Raw genomic sequence first — 23472 nt, 5'->3', positions numbered from 1 at the left:
AAAAATTAGATAAAAAAATAAAATAAAATAAAATAAAAATAAATAACTGCACAGACTTGCAGAAGATGCAGGCAGTCAATTCTGTCAATGCATTTAACAGCATACACTCAAAAAATACGATACATTTCAGTTTATATAAAAAAAATTCATTTAACACCATTGTTTTAGGTTTCTCATTCAAACAATTGCATTATGTTAAACTGACATGAAAGCTAAACTCAATATTTTCATTTTGAAAGAACATGTTTCAATTAAGTTGGCCAAAATAACATTTGATACTTGTTCAATTTACTTAAGTAAATTAAGTTAATCCAACACAATTCTTTTCAACCACTTTACTTAATTCATTTGAGCTGAGAGTACATAAATTATTTTAGTTGTGTAACTAAGAACAGGATTTCCCCTTCCCATCATGCTTTGCACAGGGCTGGATAGGGAGAGTAAATGTTGAAATACATATATATTTTAAGTATTTTTTAAAATCAAGATGATACAATTGGGAGACTTGTTAATGTTCTTTTATGTTTGGATTTAAAAGTGTTTCTGGCATGTTAATGTTTTTGGGGGGTTACCATTGTGGTGAAGTGTAGAGCATGTGCTTGGGTTGAGGACCTGCTAATGAGAATTAAAGTTTTAGTAATTAAAAACAACTACATTGGGCATGCCATGATGTAACAAAACCATTTTATGGCTAACGCCTAACAATAAAAATCTTTACAGAGTAAAGATTTGTGAAAGTTCTCGTTAGATAACATTAGTAAGAATTGTTCTTTAACACATTTGTTAAATAAACCAATTAATTAAACTGGATTACTTCTTTTATTTATTTATTTTTGTTTGATATTAATTTTAGGATAATTGAATTTAATAGTTTTGGATGAAATTAAGAATGTTAACCTGATTCAATTAAATGGTATTGAATAATAAAAAAGTAAGTTTACTGAAATAAATAATGTTAATTAAATGCAACATAACCCAGTTACGTGGAACCTGTTGACAAAAAAGTTAAGTAAATCCAACATATTTCTTTGAGTGATACATATCACTATTACATATCACATATCACTACAAACACTATTGAACAGCATATGAATGCAAAAAGACTATAAGCTGGGTAAAGTGTTGGACAGCAATAGCCAAAACAAACCATAAAAGGTTCTCACATTGAACCTGAAATCGATTTTGAACTAAACGTGGCTAAGCTGCAGGCTGGAGGGTGCCTCTGGTCACTGGCAGTCATATTAGTGATTACCCACTGGTGTTCTTGATTAATGGTGCTGTTCATAAGTTGGCATCTAATGATGGCCTTTCATTATTTACCGAGACACAATGCGGCTAATCAGAGTCCGCATGCGTTCCTAATTGGGGAAGACAATATTGATTTGAACCAATGGGCGATTTGTCAAGACTTTTAATACAAAGAAAGCAAGTCAATAATTGGTAATGCTCATTGGGAATTCATGACTGCTCTCCTGCATAACATCACATCAGGGTTATTACCATTACCTAAAACTAAATATATAAAACATAAAAAATATATTCTATTCTATAAATGTTTCTAATTTAGTAAAAAAAAAAATTGTTTTTTTTACCAATTATCCAAATAATGTTTAGTCCTAGAAAGCTATTATTATCAGAACACGTGAGCATAACATAGCGGTTAGCAGATCAATGAATGAGAGGGCAGCGTTACCAGAGTTGCCCATATACCACACCATGTTACAACACAGTAGGGCTATTGCAGACAGAAACAAAACTGTACTACATCGATGCTTCCTGTCGGCTCAATTTTTGAGTGGATTTTGCTGTTCTGATGAGCATGAACGGTATACGAGTGGAGCGACTGAGCGGAGCACACACACGCATAGAGTGGGATAATACGCAGAGCGTCACACCACGTGAAAGTGAATTCTGAGCGGTGAACTAATTTTCGGCAGCCGAAAATTTTCGGCATTTTGGTGCATCTCTAATTATTGGCGACATCAGAAATGGATATTATATAATAGATACTCTTTTAAAAATTTGAGCAATTTAAAAATATTTTAAAATTATTTTTTTACACGGCACCCCTGCTCTCGACAGACGGCACCCCGGTTGGGAAACACTGTGCTAGACTAACTGAGACTTGTCACATCACTTGTATACTGTTGCTTTCTTGTTGGTCTGATTGCTTCAATTGTTCTCCGCATTTGCAAGTTGCTTTGGATAAAATCGTCTGCTATTAATATTTATACAACAGTTCGTTCTGGTTCTCAAATCTGAGAACCGTGAGATATTGTACTGGTATAGCTACAGGAACACCCTTTTACCGTTTGTATCACTCCGCTTCCCGCATTTCGTACAGCGAGTGTGGCGGACACCCAAATTCATTAAAATTTTTAAATAATACTGTTTTTGTCACGGAAAGTAGTTTTAAGCGTTTTTTTTTAGGCGAGAATGTACTTGTTTACACTTCAAATATGCGGTTTGTTAATAAAGATAAAGTCTATTTGAAAATGTGATTCAGCGTTTTCGGAGATGTGAGCTCCAGGGCGTCAGCGGCCGTTCATCGCTCATGAACCCGCCGAGAGCAGCTTCACCTTGGCCAGATCTTCTGGAATGTGCCGCTGGCTCTGATGTCTCTATAGTGGTGAAACATGAGATATAATTCGTTTTGGGTAATTCTAACAGGCAGTCTTTGGTCTCATTAATCTATTATTTGTTCCAGAGCAAATAGTTTTGGCTAAGGGCAAAATCTCATCACGTTATATTTTATGTAACTTTAATGCTGTATATTAGAGCACTGCCTTTGTACTTCTGACTGAATTGTCTAGTAACTTTTATGATGGCTGTTGTTGTTGTTTAATATTCAATAAATACTATTTAGTAGTATTTAGTATTGGGAAACCGTGTGTGTGTGTGTTCGTGATGGTGATTTTTGTGACATTGTTCCGCCATTAGATGGCGACAAGAGACTGTTTTACGAGTCAGCAGTAAAGACTTTTATATTGAAAGAGACTGAAACAGAAATTATTTTTACTTTTAATAACAGCTTGTAAGACGCAGTTAACAAATGCACTGAGCAGCGCTGTCATCGGAAATCACCCTTTAACAGATGAAAGGATCGTTCGACAAAGATATCACTAACCTCAGTGGACATTCAAACTAATGTTTTATTGTGAAGATGAGAGTGAGCTGAAGAATGAATGCTGTATCAGATGCAGGTAATCACACTCACTCAGTCCATCTCGCTCTCATAATACTCTATATATAATACAGAGAGCTTTTAATACAGTAATACAATAAGTTTTCAATGAAGCAACTCAACATTCCTTCGTTACTAGTTCTAAAGTGACTTCGAATTTGTAACGGATCTTGAGCTCAGCTGTTAAACTGTCAGACTGAATCTGTGGTGGAAGGAAGTAGTTCTGCACAAAAGGGTTTTTAAAGACACTCCGTTGTTATTTTTCTTATATATTTACACACTCGTGCCGTCAAACTGTTGTATAAACGCAATACTACTCGTGTGATATTGCTCATATATACTCCACTCCAGTTGCCCCCCCTACCAGATGTCTTGCGATTGGCTTGTTTTTTATAAAATTTCTAATAGCATCAGTGGCGGATCCTGGCTTTCTTCTCTTCTATATACTTAATTTTAGGGGGTTTCTATAACGTTATCTTAATGACAAATGTCGAGAGCACAGTAATGTAATGCGATATCGCATCCATGTAATGCGCGAGCACGAATCTCTCTACTCACAAGCAGATTTCCTTCACTCTCACACAAAACTGGACATGCTCTTTAAAATATACAGTGTTCTCTTATGAATTGGCTCTGCTCTCACTCCGATATTGCGTGTGAAAGCTCAAACTTTGTCCTTGCGTCATTGAAGACAAGAGCTTTTTTTTAATTCAGGTGACGAGTAGGCTTATCCAACTAAATGGAAGCAAGCTGATTATAGTAAGCCTTCTCTAGTTATTTATTTTATTACTTCTACAATAAAAGCTAATTAACCAGGCCCAGTTTAATATTGTCCCATCCATTGTTATAGTTATCACTATGTCAATCACTGCTATTTCGAAAGTGAATCCCGTATAAATATGCAGATGTCATTCCCGAAACTTTACAAAGTGTGTTATAATGAGAAGTTTCGATTGTATAACTCAGCACGGAACAAAAACTGGTGTGTTGTAGCCTTTAGATATAAGAAAAAACCAGCATGTACTGTCATGAGGATGATGAAAGTGTTTTCATTTGAGTAAAGCCTTTAAGTCCCTTTAAGTGTTTTTCATCATTGAATATGTACAATTTCTCATGTGGTAACATTTAATGTATTTGATTTTATTCAACCCCAAAATATTAACCTAATTAACCTATACATTAGGTTACAGTGATTAAATGAAAATTAAGGATTAGATTCGGTAGAAATGGCTCCCTAAGATAACATTTGCGGGTTAGCACTTCTTAATAGTGTACCATAGATTCTACAATGTTTTTTTCTCATCATGCTCATTTTGCGGCCACCCTTTTTATGTATATATTATTTTGAATGCGATTAATCAATTTAATAGCCCTAAAACTAAAATATAAATATTAGACAAAAATCTTTTGCCTTGGCTATTAACTGAAATAAGTTGAAGCACTGAAATTACTAACTGGAAATAAATACCAAAAATTACACTAAAACGGCATCTGAAATAAAAATAAATAAAATCTAAATAGTAATATTTAAAAACAAAAAATTATAAATATGACAAGAACATAAATTACTACATTTAATATGAAAACTAAAATATGTATTATAATATGTATTAAAATACTGGAAAAAAAACCAAGATAATTAATAATTTCTCAACTATAATAGTATATAAATAATATTAAAATAACACAAGTAAATCGACATATGGTCGTGTGTAGTCATCAGCTTGCTTGATATTATACAGAAAATATCATACGGAAAATTATATGTATATGTCTTTTGAGGAAGACAAAAGTAGAAATTAAACAATTCGCTTGACACTCTTTTTCATGCAATTACAATGGGAACAAGCTTGAAAGCTTTGAAAAAGTTTGCTTAAGCTTAAGAGGATGACAAAAGTGGTCAGTGAATCGTCCAGACCAGTTTTTGTGAATTGGACTAATTGAGTCTTTGTAAAGATCCAAATGAAAAGAATGAATAATTCATGAACCAGACTTAGCTACCTCTCTCGTGAATGAGACAAGGACATATAGAGCAGATTTTCAATGAGTAATTTAATATTTCGTATTGTTTTATGCTACTTTTATGGTGCATTTGTGTTTTTTTGTCCACTTTCATTGTAGTTGTATGGAAAGGAAAGACCAGCAGAGTTAGAGTAAATGATAACAGAGTACTAGCGTTTTGGCTGAACTACCCCTTTAAAAAACCTGGACATCCTGTAAGTTTCACTTACCACAAGGTCAGGGTCCTGCATGAGACTGAGGATGACCTCGTAGAGCAGGGGTCGCAGTTCCGGCTTGAACTTCACTGAGATCCACTGTCCAATCAGCCATATCACCCGCCTTCTGATCAACTTGTACCTAAAAAACAAAATAAGCAAAATCAGCATTCCTGTGTTGTCCTATTAATGGCTTAAAATCCTTTAAAAAGCTTCTTTTATCTGAGAAGGTAAGGCTCTGAATTGCAGGGGTAAGACACAATAGAGAATGTCTGGAAACGGTCTTTTAATCTTCAAATCTTGTATTCAGCACACCTTAAACTCTACTCATTTCCATGAATACTGCACAATATAAAGGTTCCTGTTTTCCCAGGAGGATTCAAAAGGAGGGAAAAAAAAAATCTTTGCAGTAACTTTATGTTCACAAAAAAGAAGACAGAAAGAAAACCTGGCACAGGTCCAAAATAAAATACTGGGGGCTCAAAAAGATGCATGTATAATAATCCTAAATGTTAAAAAATTCCAAATATTCCTATGAATAAAAAAACATCCTTGGTCCCACTTTATACTAAGTGGCCTTAACTACTATGTACTTACATCAAAAATAAGTACAATGTACTTATTGTGTTCATAATGTATTGCAAAACACTTTTTCTGCTATTGAGGTGGGAAACGGGTAAGGTTAGGGACAGGTTTGGTGGTATGGATAGGTTTAAGGGTGGGTTAAGGTGTAAGGGATGGGACAACAGTGTAATTATAAATGTAATTACAGAAATTAAATACAGATGTAATTACATGCAGGTATTTTTAAAATATAAGTACAATGTAAAAACATGTATGTACACAATAAGTGCATTGTACCAAATTATTAATTTAAATGTAAGTACATTGTAGTTAAGGCCACTTAATATAAAGTGGGACCATCCTTTAATAATTGCAAATTCTCTTAAAGTTATGCGCACATGAAAAATTGAATGCACTCCACCTACAGAATACCCAGATATCTCTATACTGTGAGATTAAACAATTAAAGTGTATGTGGAAATTTATTCAAGCGTTACATGTCATAGAAAAGGCATATACAGAAGTACATCCAAGGGCACCTTAATATTTCCCAGTTTATGCCCACTCAATAACCTAATCAATGTTTAATTTTCATAATCATTGTTACATTTATTCATTGGCCACATTGAAATGCACATCATTTCCCGATCAAGATCTTTATTCTCATTAAACCTTAAAGAGGTTTAACGTGTACATCTTGTGGAATATGCATGTGTACATGGCATTATATTATATACTAAAACTTTCTGGCTATTCTGCCCTGCTCTCTGTGTTCAATTCGCACTTTAATCAATTCATTTTCATTTTGTCCTCAACAATAGGCGACAAAAGTTTGAAGGATGAACTGTAAAATGTGGGTTAATAACTTTTAAATATGAGTCTGTTGCTTTCACCCATCCGTACATTGATTTATGTTTGTCAATAATTTTCACTCTCCTCCTCGCTCCACAGTGCGTGCTAGACATCTTAGAGATGGCTGTTAGCTTTCAGGTCTCAGAATAACTTTCTCATGGATGCCTGCAGTGCAGATAGATATTATAAATATATTTAAAATAAGACTCAAACAGAAATAAATAAATAAATACATACATCAGAAGCAGTGTATTGGCTATTTGCTTTTGTAAAGAACCTGCATTTCCCACCAAAAACCAGTCCCAATTTTGAACTATTTTTGCAGGATCAGTTCTCAAAAGTAAAGCATGCATGACTCTGAGCCCCGGGGATCTCTCAGGTCACTGGAGGAGACAATAAAAGAGAGACTGGGAGGGATCATTTCAAGGCTTTATATTTTTGTATTTATTATTTTGAAGAAAATATCTCTGGAGAAACAGGCTGCTGTGCCACTGGCGTTGATAAAAAGTAAGAGAGCATGCCAGGGGTTTAAGCCACTTTTGTCTGCTTGCCAGTGAGCAACAGAGTAATTAGAGCCGATGGTGATAAAAACTTCAGTGTCGCACCCAAAACCACCACAACTAATATCACCAGCACCTCATTACATTATCTATAAAGGTCACTCCACAGAGATTAAACTTATTAGCCACGCTGCAAGTCATAATGAGTCCACTCTAAGGTAATGACGCATCAAAACATTGTGTTTGCTCTACAACACATCTGCTAAATGACATGTAGGCAATGATTACTCTCAACGGAGCACAGTACAACATATAAACATGCAAATAAAGGTAAACAGGCCTGCTGCCGAGGATACTTTACCTTCCTGTTCACTTATTAGTGTAATGAATCTCCTAAGAGAAATAATTTCCTATGAAATCATTTTAATTTAGTTTTAATAGGAATTTAATACGCAGTGCGGCAAGAAGGTTATTGAGCTAAATGGAAAGGACAAGAGGGGTACAAACAAAAAGCCATAGACACAAATGTCCCTAAGATTATGACTTTAAAAAAACAACAAGAAATTGCAATCTGATAGATTATTATAAATATGAAAAGAAATATATAATGTAAAAAAAAAAAAAGTAAAACATAAGTGCCAGACCTTTACACACATACATAAATACATAACCTATAGGCAGACAGACAGACAGGTAGGCAAGCAGGTAGACAGATAGACAAAGTAAACAACATGAAAAATAAACCATATTCAGACCCATGTGCTGCAAATTAATTAATTCCTAGAGAACACAAATTATAAAGAAGGTGTTTGCATTGTTTGTTTGGTAATATGCATCAAACTTCGTACTGTATGCACGCCTGAGGTAGTGTCTAAGAGTGATTAATGAATCACGTCAGATTTATGCAACTTTTTTGCCAATGTTCTCCTCAGTCTTTCAATAAATAAAATGTCAGTCCTTAAAAGGAAAGACTCAAGGGGTTTTCACAGCATGGGCCCTCAGGGCAATCTTTATATTTTTACAGTGAAAAACACATCGTAAAAAAATGGAAAAGGGGGACAGAGTTCCTGCCGTTGTGCGACTGGTGAAAGAACTATTAAATGTATCAGAGTGCTGTGACTGTCGCACTGAAAATTGAATTTTGTGATTTAGTTATGACCTCCAGTTGGTTACATTCATATACAGTGAGTAGTGGTTCAATGGATCACAAATCTCACGGTTCGGATCACATTACGGTTTTTGACCCCCGGATCGGATCATTTTTCGGATCAGCAAGAAAAGAAAAATATTTCAATTTAACTTGCTTTCCATTTATTACTTAAAGCAAAGTACTTCTTTGATACCACAGCAAATACTACTAGATTAACTAAGAAAGTTTAAACATGATTAAAGAGACGAGAGAACAGCCAGTAAAAATAAGAACAAATACACAAATTACAAGCATAGATAAATACAACAGAATATGTTACAATTAAAATAAGGTTGGTAGTATTCAAATACAGAAATGTAATAATTAGGGAAAATAATACTGCATAGTGTTCACTGTATAAATTCAATATATATTTTAATCACAGCTGTTTTGTTGTTTGATGATCAATGACAGCAGCAGTATTTATAGGCTGCTGTCCCTTTAAGACCTGATGCACGGATCGGATATAATGATACACATCACATCCGATTTCTTTCTCAGCTGTTTTCATTCACTTGAGACATAACTGACTGTGTTTACCTGAATGATTGTCAAGATGGGTATTTTGTCATAATTTTATGTGTGTGTGTCTGTTCAGAGGATTCAAAACAGGATTCAGTTCGGTGTTCGCGCGCTTTGTGTGTGCGGCTGTGCACATAGAGAACAGCGCGCAAGTAACGAATCGAGTTCCCTTTCGACTTTTCTCTCTGGAATTGTTTAAAATTCGCTTGCTTGTGTAAATACAAACAAATGATAAACTTATACTCCATTATGGTTAAATTTTGCAATTAATTCGTGGATCACATGCGTGCCGAACCGTGGGGCTTGGTCCGTACGGATCAACTACGATCCGTTTAACCACTAACAGTGGGTATAGAAAAGAAGCACCACTCTTTAAAATAATCACATTTGGTTGCTTTGCAGCCTGAAATGAAGGAGGACAGTTTTTGTTTTATCCAGCTGTATTTACTCAGTGCAAACGTAACAGTCATCATAACAACAACATGTCAGAAAAAACAACAACAACAACAAAAAAAAACTTTCAACTGTGATCAGCTGGTCATTTTGATTAGCTCAGCATGAAAATAGCTTTCCTGGAGCATTTCAGTCTTTGGTAGTGTAACTGAAGCAAACTATCAACTATGGGTGGCAAGGCACTGTCAAATGATCTCCGGGATAAAGTTGTGGACAGGCACAAATCAGGAGACGGACACAAAAAAAAACATTTCAAAGGCTTAATCAATGCCTAGAAGCACAGTGAAGTCTATTATTAGGAAGTGGAAGGTATTTGGTACAACACAGACCCTCCCTGGATCAGGACGTCACTCCAAACTGATGATAGAGCTAGGAGGAAACTGCTCCGAGAGGCTCCCAAGAGGCCTACAGCAACTCTGAAGCAGTTGCAGGAATTTGTGTGCATGTGACAACAATATCACAAATTCTCCACAAATGTGGCTTGTATGGAAGGGTTGCAAGAAAAAAGCCACTCCTCAAGAAAGACCACATGCAGTCAGACTGAGCTTTGCCAAAACACACCTTGAAGATTCTGAGGCCACATAGAAAAAGGTGTTATGGTCAGATGAGACTAAAATTGAATTATATAGCCTCAACACCAAATGATATGTCTAGCGAAAATCCAATATTTCAGAGACCAGTGAGAGCCCAGACTTAAACCCCATTGAAAATCTGTGGAATGACTTGAAGACTGCAGTTCACAAACGATCACCATCAAATTTAACTGAACTTGAGCAGTTCTGCAAAGAAGAGAGGGCAAATATTGCAAAGTCGAGATGTGCAAAGTTAGTAGAGACAGAGACATATCCCAACAGACTGAAGGCTGTAATTAGAGAAAAAGGTGGTTAAAAAAGACACACACACACACACACACACACACAAGGGGGTGATCCTTTTTCCAACTCTGTGATTCTGGGTTTTTTTTTTTTTGGTGTTATATCTTTCACTTATAAGTTGCACTGAGTAAATACAGCTGGATAAAACTGTGTCTGTCTTCATTTTAGGCTGCAAATCAACAAAATGTGATTCTTTTAAAAGGGGTGATTCTTTTCTATACCCACTGTATGTGTGGTTGCTAGGGAATTCAAATTTTGCAATTTAGTATTTGAATCTTAAAGAGGGGAAAAAACAAATATATTCTCAGTAGGCCTGAAAGATGCTGACCATAACACTCTGCCTCTATTCACAGTGAATGATTGATTTTAAAGAGGGCTGCTGTCAAGCGGCTGCAGCTCTGACTCGTCAAAACAGACTGTCACTCAGAGACTGCTGATAACTTCAGTCTTGTCTGTGTCAAAAAGAATGGTAGAGAAGCTCTATAAAAGGAGACTGAATCTTGTGCGCTGTCTCCCTTAAGTTTGTCATGAACACAAGCACTGAAAGGCTGAAAGTACCCGTTTATGACAACTTACTGTTCAATGACAATTAAGCCTCCAGCAGAGGGACTTGTAATGAAAACATTGCTCCATTACTGTTTCCAAATAGCCGAGTCATCATAAGATCCCTTCCATGCAACACACAGAGACAAAACACAGCAATGCTTCTTCAATTACACACCTCTAATGAGCATCAAACCATTATAATGAAGCAAGCATGATGAGAAGCAAAGGAGCCCAACACAATTTTACTGTGACTCTTTTGCTAATGTGTATATTCGCTTTGAGAGTTAAGTTTTAGTCCGGAACAATCTGCCACCCCAGACTGACAGTTATGATCAGCATAAAATCTGGTCCAGTCTGTAGTTTGTTCTTGCCAAGAATCACTCGCTCAGACAATAAGATGCTGCCTGATCAAAATGTATTCACACATAATTAGACTATCAGCATAATTTGGTCCAGCCTGCAACTTATTCTTGTCAAGAGACGCCTACTTGGACAGGAAGGGGCAGGATTGCTAGAATTCTGAATTGTAGCATAAAGTCCAATCCACTGGTCCAGTCTGCCAAAAATCAGCCATTACGGCAGGGAAGAGATCACCTGGCTCACATGTATTGTAACAAACCACATTTTTTTTTGTTTTTACTTGCTGTTGAGGGGCCGGGGCCAGAATAGACAAATGGAACAGACCTACTACATTACAGAATAATACTATTAAAAATAATAATTCACAAATAAATGGAAAAAAGGAGGACAAAAATGGCACAGCAACCCCCAAAAAGAGAAAATTATTGAAAAAAATTTAAGGAAATAGGCAATGACAATTTCACACACACTGTAAAACAATTATTTTGTAAATAAAGTCTTTCTTTCTTCAAAAGTTCAAGTTTAATTCAGAGTTTCTTGGTGTATCTTTGTAATTACTTGTGAAATTTACCACATTTTTTTTTCTTGGCTGATATACCGCTCTAAACTTTGATTCTCAACTGACTTCCTAGAAATTCCACAGTGGCCATTCAACTCAAATGAAACTGGCACGCCTTGGTGGCTAAGCAAATTAACCACACTGCATAACAAACTTAAGTAATGGGTCATATCACATCCATTAGTGTGAGTTTGGGATGAGGTAACATCTGTGACTTAACACTCGACACCGTTTAGTCCCCCTTAAGCTGAACTGGCACCACAGCTGCCATGCTGAAAGGTCATTTCACGCTGCTGTGAATCGCACGCTGACCATCACCTTCACACATGCTGCTGTTCTCTGAGCTTGCCTGCAGTGTGGCTGCTGCGCTGTACTTGAAACGCAATAGAGTATGGTATGTGGCGAGGGGCCGAGGGTCACTGAGCACTGGCCTGATTCTCCACGTGCACCAAAGGACGTGACCCAGCTAGGACAAAGAAAGGACGCTTGCCTTCAAGAACTCAAACAGTGGAGGTAGCAAAGATGGATTTTATTCCAGTGAGAATTAGAATTTTGAGTTACAGTTTGCAAGATAAATGCCAGGAAATATCTTTCTTTTTAGCTAGCCACAGGAGTTGCATGTGGAAACAAACATACAATAAGATCAGTGTAGCCCGATTTACAAACAAATGAGCCTGAGCCTGAACATGAGCCTGTTCGATTTGGTGAATCAAAAGCATACAGCACAAGCAGTGTGGTCTGACTCATGAACAAATTACTTACAGTGTGAGCCTGTTTTGCATTAGTGAATCAAAAATATACAGCACAGCCAGTGTAGGGCAATTCATGAACAAATTAATCTTACAGTACAAGCTTGTTTGTGTTAGTGAATCAAAAATACACTGCACAGCCAGTGTAACTCAATTCATGAACAAACAAATCTTTCAGAACAAGCCTGTTTGTGTTAGTGAATGAAAAATATGCAGTGCATCCAGTGTAGTTTAGTTCAATTCATGACAAATGATTCTTACAGTACAAGCCTGTTTGTTTGTGTTAGTGAATTTAAAAAGATACAGCACAACAAGTGTAGTTCGATTCATGAACACACAACTCTTTACACAGTGCGACCAGTGTAGTGTGAATTATAAACAAATGACTCCTACAGTATGAGCCAGTTCATGTTAGTGAATCAAAATATATAGCACGACCAGTGCTGTCCGATTCACAAATTATTCTCACAGTATGAGCCTTTTCATGTTATACAGCACAAGTGTAGTTCGATTCATGAACACACAACTCTTTACACAGTGTGACCAGAGTAGTCTGATTCACAAACAAATGACTCTGTTTTGTCCATTTAATGAATATTTTTTAGTTTCTTTTAATCAGTCTGAAGCACAGCCTTGTATAAATTTACAACATTAGCAGAAACAGAGTTCAAAACTGACATTATAACTAAAATATACAAACTAGGGGTGTGCGATATATATTGTCTGCGATAATATCGTAATTGTTGTTTTAACGATGTGCAATTTGACATTATCAAGTATTTTGCAAAAACCAAACCAAACACCTACGGAGTGCACGCATACATTATGTGATGAAGTCATGTCAGTGCACGTGCGCATTTAGAGTGTTCTTTCACTGCATGATTCAGTCTATTAAAATGCATTAAGAAAGATCACAAAATTCAAGATATGGGGGCAGAAAATTTACATATTTATATAATTTCATATAGTTAAAATCACTCGAAGAGTGTCGTTTTTTTTCTTCAAAAATAAGCATGATTACAAATGTGATACTGATTTTATACAACAGTTCAATGAGCAATAAGTTAATATTAAGAGACTTACGTTTTAGACACCATATTGCCTGTTTTTTGCTCTATTTCGTCAACTGAAAATAATTCCAAACAGTCACCACAGAACAGTTCTGCGTCTCTGAGCAATGACAGTGTTTCTTTCCGAATGAATCAACCATTTAAATGATTCGGTTCAGTCGCAATGATTCACTTGTTAACAGTGACTTTTAATATACCACCTACTGGCGATTTTAACTTCACATTTTAAGTATCTTCATTTTTAAAATAATTTCAAACATCAGTATTCAATGTTTTAATGTTTAAAATATCAAAACATTATGTATTTGTAACTGCAGGTTAAAGCACTCCATGTCTCTCTGAGCTGAATTAAATAGTGTGTAAATACATCTAAATGCCACTTCAGATGCAACTTCTGCAAAGATTAATTTTATTGAAACTGGTTTCATTTGTTTGGGAATAGCCTAAATGTCTTATTATTCTAATTGACTGATTAAATATAACAATTTGACTCAAAAGATGCACACTTTTAGAAAAAATGGCTTTACTAAAGGTAAAAATGCCCATAAAATGTAAAATTCAATTTAAACTTATATGAAAAGATTAATTTCTTTTCACTGATGTGAACTGACCACACAGAATGAAGAATATCAAAAACTGCAGCTGTCCATGGTAGTCAGATATCAGCACAATAACACACTCGGCAAAATATCGTCTAATTATCGTTATAGAAAATATCCCCAAAAATATAGATATCATTTTTTTTCAATATCGCACACCCCTAATACAAACTTGAATTGCAATCAAACCATATGGAATAAAAAATATGAATCTAACTAAATCAAGTGTTTGTGAATCTGAACATAATCAGCAAATCTGCATCCATACCTGGCCCTACCACACTTAATATACTTACCCCTCAATCAAACTAATTTTTGTTTTTTATTTATATGCATGTTTAATTTTTATTTGATCATTTAGCGTATTTATTAGAATACTAGAACATACATCTTTCAAAATGACCAATTATTTTATTCAGGTTTAAGGCCACTTAGTGGCCCAGTGCACTGTCCCCAATGTCCAGGGCCATAATCCATCCATGGGAGGTAATAGCTTATTGTGTCCCGTTAAAGTCCCAGGGCGAAAAAGAAACACGACAGAGTTCCTGTAAATGGGGAAGACGGATGCAACAGGCTTCCCAGTCTATTGATCTGGTCCTAACCAACACCTGTTCAGTGCAGCTGCCCCTTTTGACCTCAAAGGCACAAGATCAGCGATAAGATAATCTGTCTGCAAAGGCAAAGCGCAAGAGTCTCGACAGAGTGACACAGTAGGTCAAACAAAGTGATGAATCAATGGGAGGGTCTGGAGGGCTGCCAGTCGGGAGAAATGACAATGTACAAGGTCAAAGGGATTTGCAGCCTTTTCGTAAACAAGCAATGGGGACGAATTACGAAGGTATAATGCATATTGGTAACTTCCTGCTGAATATAAACTTGTCAAATCCCAAAGCCCAAGTCATAGATGACAGATGTCAGCACCAGGGTTACTCATCTGTCTCTCTGAAAATCCCTCTGAGCCTTTCCCAGGTATGCTGTCTCATCATGACAGTGACAAATGTGCCTGATTAAAGAGTGGCAGACGTACATTTGCTTGCTCTGTCAAGAGCGAGTGCAGAGACCGCCTCAATGCCCATGAACACACACTCATGCACTCGAGTGGTTGACTGATCCCCACTGGAGCAACACGAAAGCCCACCGACACATACATCGTCTGCAATACAGGCATTGCAGATAGATTGTTACAATCACATGTGGAACATTGAAATGAAAGACTTTTTCCTCTCTCTTTCCTTAAAGAAACAGTTGACCCAAACATTACACTTCTCTGATAATGTACTCACCCTGTGGCCATCCAAGATGTAAATGAGTTTGTTCCTTCAACTGAACAAATTTGGAGAAACTTTATTACATGCATTACATCACTTGCTCACAAATGGATCCTCGGCAGTGAATGGGTGCCGTCAAAATGACGATTTGAAGTCAAATGCCTTAATGATGGATTTGTTTCTTACAAACACAGATTTTCACTTCACAAAACATTAATTGTTGGACTGGAGTCATGTGGATACTTTTTGGACTTATGTTTTTATCTGCTGTTACCCTCCTTCTGACGGCACCCATACACTGCAGAGGATCCATTGATGAGCAAGCGATATAATGCTAAAATTCTCCAAATCTGTTTTCAAATCTGTTCAAAACTTTTATATTTGGATAGTTCCTTTATTCTTTTAAAGACCTCATGAAATCGCTTAAGTGCAGTTTTCTTGCTGTTTTTGATATATTTTTTATTGTAACTAAGTTTGGACAAAATATTTCAAATAAACTGCCATCTCTCTGCAAGAATTAGCAAAATTGATGAAGTGCAAAATGAGTAATCAATATTTGTCTTACATTTTATTGGAAAACTGTACATTTTTAAAAGTGTATCTGCTAAAATGTACTTTTGTTACCATTTATAAATATGCTTTATACTCTACTGTTTAAAAGTTTAGGGTCAGTAAGATTTTTATTAAGAAAGTTTTTTAAATAAATCTCTAATGCTGACTAAGGCTACATTTATTTGATCAAAAATATAGTAAATGAGTAATGCCATGAAATATTATAACAATACAAATTAACTTTTCTATTTTAATATATTTTAAACTAATTTACTGTAATGGTAAAACTGGATTTTCAGTGTCACATGATCCTTCAGAAATAATTCTAATATGGTGATTTGTTAATCAAGAACTATTTTTTATCAGTGTTCAAAGGATTCTTTCATGAATAGAAAGTTAAAATGAACAGCACCTGAAATAGAAATAGTTTTTAATAATATAAATGTCATGAGTCACTTTTGACCAACTTAATATAAATTTAATGCAAAGTATTAATAAAAAAATATTGAATGCAAACATTTGAACGATACTAGAGTATAGATGACCTCAAAACATGGACTAAGTCACAAAACTCAAATTTTAATTTCATGGAGTATTTTAATGTCAACATCAATGTAATGAAATATGCAAATTAGGTTTAAATCCTTCTCTCCTTACTCAATAGGAGAAAGAAAGAGACAAACAAAAACAAACAGCGGTGAATGGAAGGAGACACTGGCAGTCATGGTTTCAAATGCGATCATAATGAGATCTTCCACAACAGAGGTCTGTTTCTCCTCGCTCTCTCTCTCTCTCTCTCTAAAGTCATAAATGACACTTTGTGTAAAGTAACAGTCTTCATTACCTATTTTTCTTTCAATTTTGTATCTTTGTCTTGTCCTCCCAACAGAACTGTCAACAAAACTGCATCAGGCATTGTACAGCACTGTTGGTGAGAAAATAACAAAAAGTAGCAAAACTACAGTACAAACAAAAAATTTTTTAGTAGCACGAAACAAGTTTTTCAATTAATGAGCTACTTTACTAAGTAAGTAGTGCTGTAACAGCTACATCGCTATATATATTTTAATAATATACAGCGAACTGACGGAAGTCACTATATTAAGAAACAGTCATTTTGTAATGTCTGTTTAAGATATAAATATTAATTTGATTGACAGCCCTATTTAAAAAAGGCAGTGTCGCTAGCAACTTTTTATTACTATCTTGTAGTGTAGCTAAATACTTTGAATGGGTAGTTTGATTGTAGTTTAACTACTGCAAATTATGAGTAGCTTGTCAAGTCATCTACCCCAACACTTCTGCACCTACTTATTAAGCTCCGCTTTTTAAATCCCTTTTATTTTTCTTAACCCTCATGGCCTTCAATAAATATTTCAACACCTTTCTCTACAGGACGTTTATTTTACATATCTGATACCTCACATCTTCCCAAGTCTCATGACCTCATCAAATGCACCGCTGGAGTCTCCCAGAAGAACGTTGTTTAACCAATCCGTCAACCACAGCTGATATAATACTGCTTTTGAAAGAAGGCAGTAAATGTCATTGAGGCAAAGTGTAATGATTATCCAGGCTCCCATCTGAGAGGGTTATCTAAATCTCGATATCTTTGTGCTGTTCTTAAAAAGACTTGCGAAAAAGTGAAAAATATCAGCTCTTTCCAGGGGCTGTCCTCATTCAGCATTTGATGTTATATCCTGCACAATTTCGAACTCCTGAGGCCAAACAATACTAGGAGTGAATACCCTTTTATCAACAAAAAACAATGCTAAAGATGTTATGTTTGTTGATGTGAAACGTCATATTGTGAATTTCTGGATTCATTCACTAATGCAGACGTTAAACCTGCATTTAAAAAAAAAATTTTTTACGAACTGGTTAAAACTTTCAGAGAAGTTTAATGATGTTTATTAAATCATACCTGTTATGGCTGACTTGCAGCTCCCCAAGGAGTTGGTTCTTGAACCACTGATCAAAGTCCACATTGTCAAACAATTCATAAGCAGCTAAACCCACGGCGTTGTAAACTGCAAAGAAACAAATGATTTTGAAAAAATTGCCATTTAATTTTTAATAGAAAAACTGAATGTCAATTTGGCATTATGTACAAAGGAAACAAATAATGCATGGAAAATGAATGCATTTAATTCACCACGCATAGAGTTTTAAGTCATCTTAAATTTGAAATAAAAAAACAATAGTAAATGTTAAATAATATTACAATTTTACAATATACAGTAATACACACACACATTTAAAGGATTAGATATGAAATATTTAAAAAAAAAATTACATTACTAATAGTGCATGCTTAAATAACTTCAATATTTCTTAATTTCACAAGAGAACATTCTTTAATTTTTTTTTTTTATTATTTACATTTTTATATTAGATCTGAGCCAGATTTTTGTATCTCATTTGGACCCCACTGCATTACTGAAGAGAGAGGTGCTGGGTGTGTGTAAGTGTAACCAGTAATGCATGATGGTACCTGCATCCTTCATGAGCATCTGCACTGGGTCCTCCACATTACTGGGGCCTGAGAGAGAGAAAGCAGGCACTATGATTTTTACAATTAAACATGTTTCATTCCCTCACAATCTGCACACAATGATTACATTACTAATAGTGCATGCTTAAATAACTTCAATATTTCTTAATTTCACAAGAGAACATTCTTTAATTTTTTTTTTTTTATTATTTACATTTTTATATTAGATCTGAGCCAGATTTTTGTATCTCATTTGGACCCCACTGCATTACTGAAGAGAGAGGTGCTGGGTGTGTGTAAGTGTAACCAGTAATGCATGATGGTACCTGCATCCTTCATGAGCATCTGCACTGGGTCCTCCACATTACTGGGGCCTGAGAGAGAGAAAGCAGGCACTATGATTTTTACAATTAAACATGTTTCATTCCCTCACAATCTGCACACAATGTGCTTTAGGGCTGTTGGGAACATCTAGCACTTTCACGCATCTGTAATAACTGTGACCTAACCACTTTGCAAACAAGCACTTTGCAAACAGTAGTAAAAGTGGCAGAGCGTGTAATAAAATCACATAAGCAACTAAAACGTTTGTCCCATTTCCCTTAACCAATCACAATTAGCCATCCCAAAGCGACAATGAGGGGGCGACGCTCCTTATTGTCCATGTATAATTAGAACACAGCAAACGCTCAAGAGAAAAAGAGAATGACACTACTAGGAAATTAACTGAGGGGTCATTATCAGAATTATCATCTAAATGTGTGCTTTTATAATGATGTTGACTTCATAATATAATGACACATGATTTGCAAAAAATAGCACTTGCTGGGTTGCTGTCATCATTTTAATAAAACATGGTCATTTAAATGTGCTACACCCAAATTCCAAGCCAAAACACTCAAAGATCCTTATGAATGTCCATAAGAATATTTGTTTAGCACATCGTCCTAATTTAATCATCATAGCACATTTTAATCAACTCATTTACACAGAATGCTCATTTGAGTCATTCACTAATTAATTAGCGAGCCAGATCAAAAGCAATGAGAGCGTAACGCTTGTCAGACGGTCCTTGTATTTGACTGAAAGTGTGAGCTTAATTGCTACACGCAGCTCTAAGCGGAGCAGTAACGGTGGAGCTGTTTTAGCTTAGCGGGGTGTGCTTTATAAAGGTGACATTTGCTCTGAAAGGCTACAATCAAAAAGTCCACATCTAAAGTAAAACCCCAGATGACTTTGTCAGTTTTTCCTCACAAAAAAGGTAGAGAAAACCCTTCATTTGGAAACAAAAAGAGCTTTGAAGAACTGATGGCAATGCATGCGTTTTCAAAATATTTGACGAAAGGAGCTAACATGTTAATTACTATAGATAAAAAGGGACCTGAAGTATGAAATTTCAGATAAAAAAAAAAAAGAATACTTTTTTCAGCGTTTTCTTAACTACTTCTGCTCCAGATGTGACATTTCTTTCATTATCACAACATAATGACAGTTCATTTAACCAGTGAGTTTCATTTGATCAGCGAGTCTTTAATCAGCACATTAAAAGCTTTGACTTGTCTAATTCATTCACTGTGTCCTTGAATGCCAGGAGTCAAGCATGAACATGCTCACTTTTTCTATTTAATAAAGCATAATTATTAATATCCAAGTCAAATGTAAACAAGAACGGTTTATAGAAAATCATGGTTAATGATTCACAAACAATAAATAAATAACCACAAACTAGCCTTATATTTTCTATAATTCTTAAAGAACTGATGAGTAATATTTATCAACACATCAAATAAAACCAACCTTGAAGATTCTGCACCATCTCTAGAAGTACCGGTGTCAAAGTTTGACTGTAGTTGTGGAAAATGTCCAAGAAAAGCACTTCTGTGCACGGCTGTAAAGATATTGATTAAAACAAAGAGAACACGATGTGACAAGGGCATGAGGAAGCATTCAATACAGGAACAATATTTAAACACAAACATTTACCCACCAACATAAACATGAAAAGGTTTTCCATGGTATCCATCACTCTTTCCAACACAATCAATAGTTTGCACTGAAGGAGGGGTCAGGGTGCGAGACCTGACTCAGTGGCCTTCAGCATCTATTACTACAGGCTGGGACACTGACTTCCCAAGGCCAAATATCACAAGTGTGCCAAGCTTAACAATCACAACACATGTCAAATCATATGTTCTATGCCTTCAGGAAATCGGACATAATCAATACAGTTCAGAACTACATCAATAAGGGCAGGTACCTGGACTGGCTATGGATGATCGCAAGAGAAAAGACTTCATTCTGGACCAGAGGTTCGGAAGACTTCAAAGATTTAGCTTCTATCAAATAGGGTTGCACGATCAATCAAAACCAAAACTGCGGTATGGCTTAGTGCAATTATTAAAATGGAAAGGTTGCAATTTAATTCATTCAATATACGCATTGAATGATTCAGAGTGAGGCACAGTATAGCAGCTGATAATCGAGTGTTTTCTGTGCCTTGGAGCAGCTCGGGTCACAGTAAATGCTGCTCTACAACAACGCATCTCTACATCTGCTCTGAGTTTGGGTCGCTTAGAATTGCATTAGAGGACGCAACAAGCGCCAACCATCTTTCCAATCTCATAATGAGAAACACTTATAAACCAATTGTTGTCAACAAAAGAGAACCTTTGGGACCCCCATGTATTTTCCCACCAAAATAAAAGCCTGACAGCATAAAATTAAAAAAATTAAAACATTAAAATAATTAAGACATTCCCTTTCGAAATTACCTGAAGGTAAAATGATTCCATAGCGGCATCTTTCACTGAGTAAATGACAAATGTGATGTAAAATGCTACTCTTGCTTGAGGTTATAAGTTTAGTCAGTCAATGTCATTTTAAAGCCAGGACATAAAAGCCACATTAAGTAGGCAGTCAGATGTAATGCAAATCAAGTCACATGAGGGCAGTAACAAATGACCCTGTAGAGTCACGGCCCCCCTATGTAAATTCCACAGAAATGAGACAGACCCCTGATTCCTTTTAACTCAGTCACTTTGCATTTACTGACACTTCCATTGACCTTGGAATACATCTCTGTGTAAGGTGGTGTACCAAAAGACGAGCAAATGGAAATGTCCCATATGCAAAAAAGCACCTTTAAACATTATAATAATTATAAAATCAGTCCAACTGTATTTCATGGAAAGAGAGGCCACTTACACGCAAACTATACTTCCAGGAGTCACCGCCTGTCTCTTCCACAGCTGAAGAAAGAAACAATGTTAAACACAACTTGTCACAACATATATCATGCCGTTTTAAAGTGATAGTTCACCCAAAACTAAAAATTCAGCCAGTTGTTTATCTTCATGTCATTACAAACTATACGGCTTTGTTGAAGAATGTCCTGTCCACTCTTTTTAATATAATGGGACTGAAGGAGGACTAAGGCTGTCGAGCTTCAAAAAGCAAAATCATCGTACTCATGCAAAATATTCCAGTACTTTGTGACAAACAGAGAAAGATTTTAGTCATCATTCACTGAAAATCTTTAACTCCAGTTGGCTGGTAACACTGCAAGTTTGCAACTGAATCATTGAGTTAAGTGACCTGAATTTCTCTCATGAACGGACCACTTTTATGATTCTTTTACGGTGCTTCGTTGTTATTTTGGAGCTTGACAGTCATAGTTCTATTCCATTTTCATTATATTGACAAGAGAGAAAAGGATATTCTTCAAAAACGATCTTGTATGTTCTATGTAAGAAAAAAAGGCTGAGAAAAGAATCGAGGGTCATTAAATAACTATTCTTTTAACCTTCACAACTTTTATCATTCAGGTAGCCTCTCTCAGAAACCATATCCTGATTGTTTCACCTGACAGATGTGGCAGATTTCTCTCTACTCATGATCCAATTAAAGAGTAGGTCGTTAAATGGGATGTCACCTCCTCTATCATCTCTAGTCACCTTATATTCCTAAGGGTTGGTCATCAACAGGCCAGAACAATCAGGTCTGCTGCTGAGTCACTAAATGAATCGCAATTATACAGCCTTGACAGCAGGACCGCTGGACGAATCACTGGCATTTCCAACACCAGAAACAAATCACTGGACCATGGCAATATGGATTAGAAAATGACACCAGCAAAGTACACAAAGGGATTTTAAATTACTGTACTTTGCTAAACCCATTTCCTTGAAAGGAATTACATGTGCTAAATTACTGCAGCAGGTATGGTTCAGCATCTCTGGGCATAACACTACACAGGGCTCAGTTAACTGACAAGAAAGAGCAGCTTCTTGACTTCAAGTTCATGGGTAGTACATCTGTTGTCATAGCTACTTTTACCTCACTAATTCATGCATTCTGGTTATGCTGTCATATTCCTTTTTGACAGGCTGAGCCATATATGGTCATCATTTATGAACACCTGAAACAGTACAGTTCAGTTTGTTGTTCTAAAATGTAGAAAAGAACAGCGGTTGTGGGATTTTACAATGGCAATTTCGGGTAAATTAAGGTCTGTGGTACATAATGTTTTTAAGCAACAAATTACACCGTTCTAAGAATATATTTATATATGTGCAATCGTATTTTATATAAATGACTGTAGTTAATTTGAAATGGCATTAATGCTTATTACATTTGAAATTATAATTTCCTTCTATTGAACCTAATAATTATACAAAGACTAATTATTTAGTTGTCTTTTTAAATGTTACTTACAAAACACTGTTTATAATGAAATATTTGAATTGATAGCCCTAATAAATTAAATACATGTATAATATAATATTTTACATAGATAAGTATATATTTAATATTATACTGTTTTACATTTGATATTTATATTATTTACACACACACACACACACACACACACACACACACACACACACACACACACACACACACACACACATATATATATAT

At 35.6% G+C, this 23472-nt stretch overlaps 1 protein-coding gene across 2 annotated transcripts in view; it reads right to left on the bottom strand.

Moving 5' to 3' along the window:
- Positions 1–23472, bottom strand: part of ipo11 (importin 11) — a 170283-nt gene that overhangs the window by 92128 nt on the left and 54683 nt on the right. Inside the window, exons 12-16 of one of the 2 annotated variants that reach the window (XM_016291746.1) lie at positions 21757–21800; positions 20350–20440; positions 18879–18926; positions 17983–18088; positions 5416–5542 (exon numbers count right to left, since the gene is read on the bottom strand). In XM_016291746.1, the coding sequence (XP_016147232.1) occupies positions 5416–5542; positions 17983–18088; positions 18879–18926; positions 20350–20440; positions 21757–21800 (416 nt within the window). Of the gene's footprint in view, positions 1–5415; positions 5543–17982; positions 18089–18552; positions 18601–18878; positions 18927–20349; positions 20441–21756; positions 21801–23472 lie in introns of both variants that reach the window. The other variant, XM_016291747.1, reaches the window with a different exon arrangement.

Source organism: Sinocyclocheilus grahami, unplaced genomic scaffold (assembly GCF_001515645.1).
Source record: "Sinocyclocheilus grahami isolate Dianchi unplaced genomic scaffold, SAMN03320097.WGS_v1.1 scaffold276.1, whole genome shotgun sequence".
In the NCBI taxonomy this organism is placed as follows: Eukaryota; Metazoa; Chordata; class Actinopteri; order Cypriniformes; family Cyprinidae; genus Sinocyclocheilus; species Sinocyclocheilus grahami.
This window is presented reverse-complemented; position numbering and strand designations above follow the sequence as displayed.